Source organism: Ziziphus jujuba, chromosome 7 (genome assembly GCF_031755915.1).
Source record: "Ziziphus jujuba cultivar Dongzao chromosome 7, ASM3175591v1".
NCBI lineage: Eukaryota > Viridiplantae > Streptophyta > Magnoliopsida > Rosales > Rhamnaceae > Ziziphus > Ziziphus jujuba.
The window spans coordinates 11020625-11032877 of record NC_083385.1 but is presented as its reverse complement, the minus strand read 5'-3'; the positions used below and the strand labels follow the sequence as shown (position 1 = coordinate 11032877).

General features: G+C 29.9%; 1 protein-coding gene across 1 annotated transcript; it reads left to right on the top strand.

Moving 5' to 3' along the window:
- Positions 1–8409: 8409 nt before the first annotated feature.
- Positions 8410–10192, top strand: LOC107404233 (salicylic acid-binding protein 2-like). Its single transcript, XM_016011189.4, has 3 exons — positions 8410–9126; positions 9359–9496; positions 9621–10192. Exons 1-3 carry the CDS (start codon positions 8755–8757, stop codon positions 9900–9902), a joined length of 792 nt encoding a protein of 263 aa, XP_015866675.1. The 5' UTR covers positions 8410–8754; the 3' UTR covers positions 9903–10192.
- Positions 10193–12253: the final 2061 nt, after the last annotated feature.

The following is a 12253-nucleotide window of genomic DNA, read 5'->3' as shown; positions in this document are numbered from 1 at the left end:
CACTAATGTAATATTAAAATATTTATTAAATTTATTTAATTAACGTTACATATTAAAATATTACTAGTTATTATATTCATATATCTTAAATATAAAAAATAAATTTTTAAATTAAAAAAATAAATTAATTAAATATTAAATTATTTAATAAATAAATTTAGCGACATTTTGATAATACTAGTATTATTTTTTGATTACCATTAAAATATGTAAGAAAGCCAAAAAATAAAAAAAATAAATAGAAATATGTAGAATCTTTATAACTTTGATATGAAGATAACCCAAATCAAAAATCAATATCAAAAATCATTAGTTGAGTATAATTATATTTTATTTTATGCTTGATTCGCCATTTCTACCAATAAATTCTAGAATAACTTAGGCAATATCTTTTAATGTAAGTTAATAAATATAACTATCTTTTTTTATTTCAAGAACAAGAACCTTACACGATTATATGTTAGTAGCTTTTCCGAAGAGGATTTCTCTCTCTTTTTTTTTTTTTTTTTTTTTTTTTGAGAATTCTTTAATGAAGATTGGTTGTATAGTCATTATTATTGTTTATAACAAGAAAGGTTATCAAATCTTTACACCCAAAAAAAAAAAATAAATAAATAAAATATTAAGACAGCCCGTCCACTCTAGGTTATACAGTATAGTCTTTTGTATCTAGTTCGCCTAGCTATGACAGTTCTGATCAGAGTTCAAATTAGTTAAGGCTAATTGGTCATTTTTACTTCAATCTAATTTTTTAATATTGTATTTTGATTTTATAAAATTAAATATTTTAATTGGATAACTATTCATAACTAAGATATTTAACATTCACTATATATTGAAACGATTTTAGGTACTGCTTTAAAAAAAATGAATGATAAAAATTTTAGCAAGGAGAATGACATTAATGATTAATATCTAACAAGGTTGTTGAACATAATTTAGTTTTAAAAATTTAATTTTTTAAACTTTCAAAAAATTGAAGTACCAATCAAAATAGAAACAAATATACACGCAAACATAATTCCCTAGTAAGTGGTTGATAATTGTATTATTATTTTTTATTAACGACAATTGTAGTTATATGTTTGACCTAACAGTAAATGTCACTTAAAAAATATCTTTAAATCTTGGGTTCAAATTTGGATCTGGGTTTTAAATTATTGATATGGTAATACAATTGTATATTTGCATCGCATTTCATCACCATTAGGGTTTGACTTTGAATTATGAAATAAATTAACATCTTGGTTTCTCAATAAAGAAACATAATGATATATATAATAATTAAAAACTTTTTGTTGGCAATATTAAACTCATTACAATGGGTGAAAAGAGCAATTTAATCTAGTTCAAGATTTGATTTTTGAATTTAAAAATGTATTTTCAATGGTTTTACCACTATAATAAACCTGTAAAATTACTAAAAACATAAAAATAAAATATAATAAAAGTAGAGGATATGATTTCAGTGGTTTTATAATAATAATAATAATAAATTCATATTTAAACAAATATTTCCAAAAAAATTAAGATTGTAATAACTAATAGGAGCATCTCGACTATTCAAAATAATAAATATATTCTTAATAATAAAAAGTTTTAAGTTAAATAGTGAAATTTTAAGATGTTCTCCAATAAAACTCTTGGTTTTTTAAATCTATATAAACATTTATTATCTATGTATGTTGTTTTCTTTTTTTAGTAGTTTTTACAAGATTATTATAGTGGTAAAACCATTGAAAAGATATTTCTAAGTACCAACATTAATGAGATGAATGTTGCCAAAAAAATGTTTTTAATAATATATATATTATCATTATGTCTTCTTATAGAGAAACTAAGGTTTTAATTTATTTCATAATTCAAAGTCAAACCCCATATAATGGTGATGGTATGCAATGCACATATGCAATGTTATTATTATATTAATAATTTAAAAGATAATGAATTCATATTTAAACAAATATTTCAAAAAAAAAAAAGAATGTAATAACTAATTTGAACATCTCTAATGAGCTATTTAAAATAATAAGCATATTCTTAATAATAAATAGTATTTTTTTACAATAAATAGTAAAATTTTAAAGTGTTCTCCAAACAGTGTATTTTTTATTCTTTTAATTTATATAAATATTTATTATCCTACTTATGTTTCCTTTTCTCTGGAAAAGAAAAATACTTATATTTTCACTTTGCATTTATATAAATTATCTTTGAAATATTATATAGTAACATAAAAATTTATACTATGTTAAATTAAAATAATATAATATCGAAATAAAAACTAATTTTTATATTAAAAAATCAAAACTATTGGATTTTCGCATTTGAAAAATCAAAATTATTTTTTATATTAAAAAGTCAATATAGAAAATAAATTAAAATCATATTTTAAAGGTTAAATATTTAAAATAATACAAGATAAGTATAGAATCCCTTAATGCTACAAGAGCATCCTCAAGGAACTCTTTAAGGTAAAACAATATATTTTTTATAATAAAAAGTATATTTTAAAATAACTAATAAAATTTGAAAATGTTCTCCAACAAACTTTCTATTTAAATTCTTTATTTTTATTTTTCTATAAACATTTATTGTTTTACTTGTAATTTCTCTCTTTTATATAAATTAGCTATCTTTTAAATGTTATAATAGTGGCATAGAAAAATATGTTATATTCAATTAAATAAATATAATATTAAAATAAAAAGTGGTTTTGACTCTCTACATTTGGATAATCAAACCAACTTTTTATATTAAAAAGTCAAAATCAAGAGTTCATTGGAGTTTTTTTTTTAAATGTTGTCTCTTCAAAATAAAGAAAATACCACATTTAAAGAGTCCATTTGGGATGCTATAAGAATTTCATTTAACATTGTTATGCCCATTCCGTAAAAAACTAATTATTCAATTAGATATCGGGATCCCTAATATTTTTTGTCCAAAACGAAAATCTGATCCATTTCAAACACTTCACATGTGAAATTAAAGTCATCGAAAACTGATGACACCATGAATATTGATATTTGGTTTGGCCTACACTACAATAAATGAACAAACGTTTGCTTTGTTTTTTCTTTTTCTTTTTCTTTTTTTTCTTTGATAATTATATGGTGTGGTTTGTTAAGAAAACAAACTCAAAAACGATTAAAAAAATTATATATATATATATATATATATATATAAAGACAGTAATAATAAAATACATGAAAAAAATAAACATATAGTCATATACCTCCTGGTGTTTGGAAAAATTTTGGTACCTAGCCAAAAAGGGGCAATGTTTATTTATTTTTTTTTATAATAGAAGTTCCCCCCCTCTCGATGAGTAAGAATGTCATTTAAAGCACTAAAAACCTTAAAAGAAGCATACAAACAGCTTCCTACTGGATAAGAGGAAGCAATGTTAAGCAATGTCTAAATAAAACTAAAGAAATGGAAACTAAATTAGTGTTCGTTTAGTATAGCTGAAGTATAATTTTTATTTACAAAGCTTTGTATAATAAATTTTTTTAAAAAAATATTTTTATTAAAAAGCTAATAAATGTTTGGTTATAAATAAAAAAATTATATTAAATTTTTATTGAGTTTTCCACATAAGGTAAAAAAGAATTTTTTTAAAAAATTTAAAATTTGGACCTTTCTAAAACAATTTTAAAAAATTATTTTTTTTATCAATAAGTGTTTATTAACTCATTTTTTGACTATCAAATAGAGTTTTTGGATGGAAAAAAAAAATTTGCTAAATGGGCTCTTAGACTCCTCAAAAAGAAAATTACAATTGTCTTACAAATTTTTCTTAATTTACAACACAGTCAGTTAATCTATTTGAGCCTCTTGCATTCCAATACAGCTTTCAATTGAATTTACTAATAAGCTCTCTAAGGTTGATTATGTTGAATCCGGTACAAAAGCCAACCTGAGGGGTCATGTTTTGAATTAATCTCTTTTATGATAGACTATTGTACTTTCTTTATTGATGAAAGTGATAGAGTATTGTACGCCTTTTGTTGTTTTGGGACAATAGCATCGTACCGGTTTTGATTTGGATTGAAAGATTTTATATACTACATAAACTAGTTACTACATGCCTTCAATATTTATTTATTTATTTATTATTATTATTTTGTATAAGGGCTAGATCAGAAGTAGAATTGCCTGAACCATCACTGGCGATAAAAACGACTCCCCCTGGCAAGCTTTAGAAAGTAGGGGCAAGGTCCTGTACTGCAGAAAGGCTGTAAACAGTGGCTTGACGGAGATGGTTCGAGTCAAGCGAAACCAAAGGGCATTCCCTGGCACAACATTTATAGCAAGCAAGCTGTTGGGTTAATTCACCAAAAAACAAAAAGAAACAGAACATATATATGGGTGCCTTTCAAGTTTCAAGTCAACTAAGAGACTTGCAAATTTTCTAACTTTTTTTTTTTTTTTGGCCCTTTTTGGTCTTTGGTTTACTACCATATTAAACCATACACATCCCATGTCTCATATTCCTATTTACTTGGCTATGGTAGTTTTTGACTGCTTTTTAAAATGTGTTGAATTTGGTATTTATATTGTAATATTTACTTTAAATATCTAATAAATTTAAAATATCATTAACTAATATTAATAAATATTTGATAAAAAAATCATACACAGTAAAATAAAAAAATAAAAAATAAAAAACCATCATATTACCAAAGGGTCATTATAAATTTGTTTAGCAAAGGAATTAAATACAGAACTGAACTAATTAAGAGATAAGATAGTATAATATTTTAGCAATGACTCAACTATTTTGATTAAAGAAATCGGCTAACCCTCTCTCAAACATTTCTATTCTCTCCCTTCCAACCTGTTGATATTTTGTTAATGGAACCGAAAATAAAGACAATGCAGTCTAATCAGTCACTTGCTCACTTGAGTTTCCCCAATATGACTCTCACGTACACACACACACACACACACACACTTTATGACCTAGATGTGGTCCCTTTCTCATCAAAAATTAATTAACAAAAGTGACAGCTTATGTAACAGCCCAGTTCACCCGCATGTGAATATTGTCGGCTTTGACACTGAGGAATTCTTTTATAACCCAGCCTTCACGAGGTTTAAAACGCATCCACAAGGGAAATGCATCAACAGCCTTATAAGGCATACTTCGTTCCCCTTTCCAACCAATGTGGGACTTCACAATCCACCCTCCTTGGGGTCCAACATCGTCGCTGGCACACTGATCCAGGTACTAGCTCTGATACCAACTGTAACAGGTCAGACCATCTGCATGGGAATATTGTCCACTTTAGCACTAAGGAATCCTCTTACAACCCAACCCTCACGGGTTTAAAACACATCCACATTGGAAAGATATCCACAGGCTTATAAGGCATGCTTCATTCCCCTTTCTAACCGATGTGGGATTTCATAATCCATCCCCCTTGGGGTCCAACATCCTCGCTGGTACACTGATCTGTGAGGGGAAGGTTTGGGCTCACCACCTTGCTTCCAAAGCGGACAATATCTTGAGTACTGTAACAGCCCAGACTATCCACATGTGAATATTGTCCGCTTTGGCACTGAAGAATCCTCTTACAACCCAGCCCTCACGGGTTTAAAACGCGTCCACAAGGAAAAGGTATCCATAGCCTTATAAGGCATGCTTTATTCCCCTTTCCAACCGATGTAAGACTTCACAATCCACCCCCCTTTGGGTCCAGCATCCTCGTTGACACACCGATACGGGTACTGGCTCTGATAACAACTGTAATAGCCCAGACCATCCACATGTGAATATTGTCTGCTTTGGCACTGAGGAATCCTCTTACAACCTAGTCCTCACGGGTTTAAAATGCATCCACAAAGGAAAGGTATCCATAACCTTATAAGGCATGCGTCGTTCTCCTTTCCAACCGATGTGGAACTTCACAAGGTGAAAGGATGGGACCCCTAACCACTGAGAGACCTTTTAAAACCTTGAGAGCTGGATTGTAAGAGGATTTTTCTAGCCCAAAGATGACAATATTGCATGCGGATGGTTTGGGCTGTTAGAGTTGGTATCAGAGCTGGTTACCCGGGCCAATAAAATTAGCAGGTGAAGGCGTGGGACCCCTAACCCGTGAGAGGCCTTCCCCAAAGGAGCCCAGAAAGGCCTTCCTGATAGGGAACATAAAACCGTAAGAGGTAAAACTGGGCTCACCATTTAGCTTCCAAAGTGGACAACATTTCGGTTGGGTCTGAGAGGCCTAGGTCAGTGGGACTGGCAGGTGAAGGGGTGGGACCCCTAACCACTGAGAGGCACTTTAAAATATTGAGGGTTGGGTTGTAAGAGAATTTTCCAGGCCCAAAGAGGACAATATCGTATGCGGGTGGTCTAGGCTGTTACAGATTATGAGATCTTACATCGGTTGGAAAGGAGAACAAAGCATGCCTTATAAGGCTGTGGATACCTTTCCTTTGTGGACGTATTTTAAACCCGTGAGAGCTAAGTTGTAAGAGGATTTCTCAGTGCCAAAGCGGATAATATTCACATGCGGGTGGTCTGAACTGTTACAGTTGGTATTAGAGACAGTACCCGAATCGGTGTGCCAGTGAAGACGCTGGGCCCCAAGGGGGGTGGATTGTGAAGTCTCACATCGGTTGGAAAGGGGAACGAAGCATGCCTTATAAGGTTGTGGATACCTTTCCCTTGTGGACGCTTATTAAATCCGTGAGGAATGGGTTGTAAGAGGATTCCTCAGTGCCAAAGTTGACAATATTCGCATGCTGGTGGTCTAGATTGTTACAGTTGGTAGCAAAACCGATACCCGGATCGGTGTACCAGCGAGGATGCTGGACCCCAAGGGAGAAAGATTGTGAAGTCCCACATCGGTTGTAAATGGAGAACGAAACACTCCCTATAAGTGGGTATGGATATATTTCCCTTGCGAGGCCTTTTAAACCCTTGAAAGCTGGATTGTAAGAGGATTTTCCAGACCCAAAGAGGACAATATCGCATATGGGTAGTCTAGGCTGTTACAGCCTACATGTATAATTAATTTAATTTATCAAATTTAGATATTAAATGATGTGATAGCGTATTAATCGTTGGAAAAATCAATATAATAAGATATAATATAAGGATGAATATTAAAACATTATTAGGTCATATTATGGCAGTTGTTAAAAAAAAAAAACATACGTAAAATAAAATTAGTGGAAATGACAAAATAGTTATTAACTATTATAAAAATTAAAAAAGAATGATTTATATTTATATATTTGGTAATTACATTTAAAATTTAGTCTTTAATAATTTCAAATTTTGTTAAAAATCAATAAAAGTCAAATTTTTATATTTATTTATGACAAATCATCTAAATTTAAATATATTATAAATATCATAAAAATATATTTAAAGCTTATTTAGTTTAAAAAAATTAAGAATAATGAAATTTTAAAGAGGAATAATTGTTCCTTCAAATGAAAAATTATTTATCCCTTCAAAAGTTTTTTTTGTTTAAAAATGTACCAAATATAGGAAAAATTAATAGTATAGAAAAACTATTCTACTTCACAGTCATTCACATACCAAATTAATTAAATTAACCAATTAACTACATTTACCAAATTACCAAAATATTACCATATCTAATTTCAAAATATGTATACCATATTAGGATATTCACATTTCAATTCATTAGCTGATTAATTTAGTGACAGACTATATAATTAATAATTCATCAAGTTTACCCAAAAAAAAAAAAAAAACAAAAAAAAAAAGACTACTATTGATTTACAAAATTACTTTAAGGTCTCTTTTGAAAAGTGTTAAAATTGAGAGGGAAACTGATTTTCGGAAATTTCTTGAGATTTAGTTTTCTGGAAATTAATTTTTCTACTGGTATATTTGATGAGTAATAGGAAAGTTAGAACTTATAAATAATTAAATTTAATATTATATAATAAATTAAGAGTAAATATGTGTTTAAAAAAAATTAAAACTATTTTTTTTTATCCTCGAAATAACACATGTATAAGTGGGAACAATTTTCTCATATATTTTTCTACATTGGTGGGAATCTAATTATTTGTGTCCATATTTTTTATATTGTAATAAATATCCAAAAAAACAAAATTTTTACTTTTAAATTCTCATTAATTTTATCATTATTCAAACAAAACATAATGATTAATTTACAAAGGTACCGATATTCAAAAAAAGGAAAAAATTACAGGGGTACTGCAAGTCAAAGCTACCATTTTTCTAACCTATCAAGGTGGATGCCTTGCCTTCCACTTGTTTGGCTACAACATGGCCTATTCTCAACATTGTACCGTAAACACGCTTTATTGTATTTTCCTCTTTTTTTTTTTTTTTTTTTTTTTTTTTGACTGAGATTCCAAAATACCTTGTTGCCTTATACGACATTTCCACGTTTTTTATTTTGTCGCTGTTTTCAGCGCTTCAAGCCAGCTATGCTCAAAATATTTTGCTGGGAATTATATAGAAAGGTAATATTCACAAACTTTTCTAACAGAGACTGTTACTTTTTAACCTTACGAATCATCCACAACCATCACCAGTTCCACCACCATCACCAGTTCCACCACCACCACCACCACTTCCATTTTTTCTCTTTTTTTCAAACTTAAACTCGCTTATATAAATACATACCACAAAAACAAAAACCAAGGATCACAAACCAGTGATTCACCACAAAAAAACAAAAAAAAGAAAAACACCCTCAAACCAGAGGTAGTAGTACTAGTAAAAGGGGGCCAAAAAAAATGGCACAAGCCATGGAACAAAAGCATTTCGTTCTTGTCCATGGAGCTTGCCATGGGGCTTGGAGTTGGTACAAAATCAAACCGCTTTTGGAATCATCCGGCCACCGTGTCACGGCCCTGGATCTTGCGGCTTCCGGTATCAATGCCAAATCAATCAAAGATGTCCATTCCATGGCAGAGTACTCTGAGCCTCTGTTGGAGTTATTAGCATCGCTTCCTCAGAATGAGAAAGTGATTCTTGTTGGTCATAGCCTCGGAGGCTTGAACTTGGCCCTTGCCATGGAAAAGTACCCGGAAAAGATCTCCGTCGCTGTTTTCATGACGGCTTTTATGCCTGATACTATTCACCAGCCGTCATATGTTCTTGAACAGGTACTTTTTTTTTCTCTGCTCTCACAAAATTCAAAACTTTGACTAGCTCTAGTTAGGTAAAATACCAATATGAATATGGTGACCAATTAGAATGTCTTTCAACTTTCAGTCTTTGAACTTTGAAGTTTGAACTATTCCACGGCTCCAATTTTTTTTTTTTTTTTTTTTTTATGTAAAATGTAACTGATTTGGCTAGAAATGTTGTATTTTCCGATTTGGGAAAAAAAAATAGTACATTGAGAGGAACCCATCAAATGGTTGGATGGACACTGAATTCGCCTCCTATGGGACTCCTGAGAGACCATTAACGTCGATGTTTTTTGGTCCCGATTTCTTATCAAAAAGACTCTATCAACTCTCTCCCATTGAGGTACCGATCACATGTCACTCACGCTCAAATTTCTCTCCCTTTCTTTGTCTCTTTGTTATTAATTATTGATGTTACATTAAGTTAATTCCAATATTAATTAATAATGGTGGGTATTATTAATTAGGATCTTGAGCTGGCTAAGACTTTGTTAAGGCCCGGATCGCTTTTTGTGGAAGATCTATCTAATGCTAACAAGTTTACCGACGAAGGATTCGGGTCGGTCACACGTGTTTACGTTGTTTGCGATGAAGACAAAGCAATACCAGTTGAATTTCAGCGTTGGATGATCGAAAATGGAGGTTTGAAAAACGTGGTGGAGATCCGTGGTGCAGATCATATGCCAATGCTTTGCAAGCCAGAGGAACTTCGCGATTCTTTCATCAACATCGCATACAAATATGCCTAAACATGTTCAAGTCAAGTCGATATCTTTGTGCTGCAAATAGGGAGTAAATTATGCGAGACAAAAAAAATAAATAAATAAAGCTCCCCTATATAAGTTTGTTTCATTTCATTTTTACTTAATGTAATCAAAGACTCTAGGATGTGTTTGAGTCAAGTCGGTATCTTTGTGCTGCAAATAGGGAGTAAATTATGCGTGACAAAAAAAATAAATAAATAAAGCTCCCCTATATAAATTTGTTTCATTTCATTTTTACTTAATGTAATCAAAGACTCTAGGATGTGTTTGTTTTATCCAACTCTCATTGCTATCATTTTTTTTTAGCTGAAAAAAATATATATATATATATATTATTAAAAATGGAAATGCAAATTTATATTATATACAGTTTTGTTACTATGCAGCTAATCTTATATCATAAAATATGCACAATGAATTATATATTCAAATTTATTGTCGATACACAATAGATTATATATCCTAGTCTATTGTTGACAATAATTTGGTGTGTCGCTGATAATATAAGACTGATGCATTTGTTAACAAAGTTTATATTATATATATGTAGCTAATGGAAAACATATTATTGCCTAATTGGAAAATTTAATCAAATGATAATCTTAATGACATTTGCAGGGGCGAACACCAGAAGAGTATACCATGAGGGCCATTCGACGGCACCAAGCACTTGCTTGCACCTTAGGAAAAAAAAAAAAAATTACTCAATAGCATTTTACAGGATGAACCAAATACAAGAATATCAATTACAGAACCTATTAGCCAAAGAGGAATCTTTATGATACTATGGGCCATTTTTAGTACTTTCCTCCACATTTTATCAGTAACCTTTTTTTTTTTTTTTTTTTGTTATTTGAGTTTTAAAACAATTTTTTATAATTTTAAAAGAAAATTCATTTTAAAATGGTTTTAATTTCTTGATTAATAATAAAATTACAAATGACATTGTTCCAAAGTGTATTTAGCTAGCAAAATAGGATATGTTCCCTGCAAAAGAAAATATTAAAAGCAAAAGAAGGATCAAATTGAAAAGGTAAACTAATAAAAAAAATCTAAAACAAACAAAATCAACCTAATTAATTACCAAAACTAATTAACTAAAATAATATTAAGCATAATACTTGTCATTTTGAACATAATCATGTGCAAATATGAGTTAATATTTATTAAAAAAAAATTTTAAAAAGTTTCAAAGTTGGAGTAACAAATTTTGAAAGAATAAAAATTTTGTAGATAAGTTCACGTATGTGGCCTAGCTCAGCCCATGGGGCCATATGATATATATATATATAATAGTTTTATTGAGCAGACCGATACGTATGTGGATGTATTCAAAATTGATGTTTTTTTATATAAAAATATTGATTTTATTGTAGATTGTATATATCAAAAATTATATACTATACACATCAAAATTAATATTTTTATTTAAAAAATATTAATTTTAAATACGGCCAGCAGCAGTATAAAATTATCCTCTATATATATATATATATATTTTTTTTTTTTTTTCCGGAATAACAGATCAGTTAATATTTGGGGGCCAATTATTCAATTCAATATATAATATCTTTTTTTGGAGAACCGAGTTCAATATGTTAATAGGTATTTTTGACTTGAGCATATCTACTCTATTAAAAAAATTGTAGAAGCTCATGGTGGCCACGTCACAACGTGGCTCCGCCAATGGCCATTCGATTTCGTGTCAATTTATTGGTATTATTATATTATAGACAGATCTGGGGCAGTAACATATCAATTAAGAATTTTAATTTGACCTAGGGATGTGATTTAAATATTTATCGGCAATCTCTTGGAGAAAGGAGCAGAGCTCTTGAGGCTTAGAGAACATGACCATGTGATCAGAGCCTTCGATCACATTTACTTCATCGGTAAGATTATTCTGGACCATCCGTGTCTCTGTAAATCTTCCTTGATTGCGCCATCTTAGTCGCACACGATGTAGACTTTATGTACCGTGCCGTAATTGTGTTTTGGTAAGCTGTGTTTGTTTTAGAAATAATTCCACGTCCCCAAACAGGGGACAAGGTCTCAGCAATGACGAAGCGAGCGTCAAGTCCTTGTCCATCATCAAAAATTAAATAAATAAAATAGAAATTATTAGTTTGAATATTGGTTGAATTTTTAGGCATGGAAATAATAAAATAAAACAAAATTTGGAGATCTTCGTTTCTTGCTTTTATAATAATTACCTCTAGTTGGAAAAGTTGGCATAATTTTTTTTTTAATAAATTATTTAATTTATAATCTATTATGTTTTTTTTCTTAACAAACTATTTAATTTATAATTTACTTAGATTAGATTAGGATGTTAA

Coding starts and splice junctions, on each gene's coding strand:
- LOC107404233 (XM_016011189.4), top strand. CDS start 8,755: ATGGCACAAGCCATGGAACAAAAGCATTTCGTTCTTGTCCATGGAGCT. Junction 9,127..9,358: donor CGTCATATGTTCTTGAACAG/GTACTTTTTTTT, acceptor AAAAAAAAATAG/TACATTGAGAGGAACCCATC. Junction 9,497..9,620: donor ATCAACTCTCTCCCATTGAG/GTACCGATCACA, acceptor ATTATTAATTAG/GATCTTGAGCTGGCTAAGAC.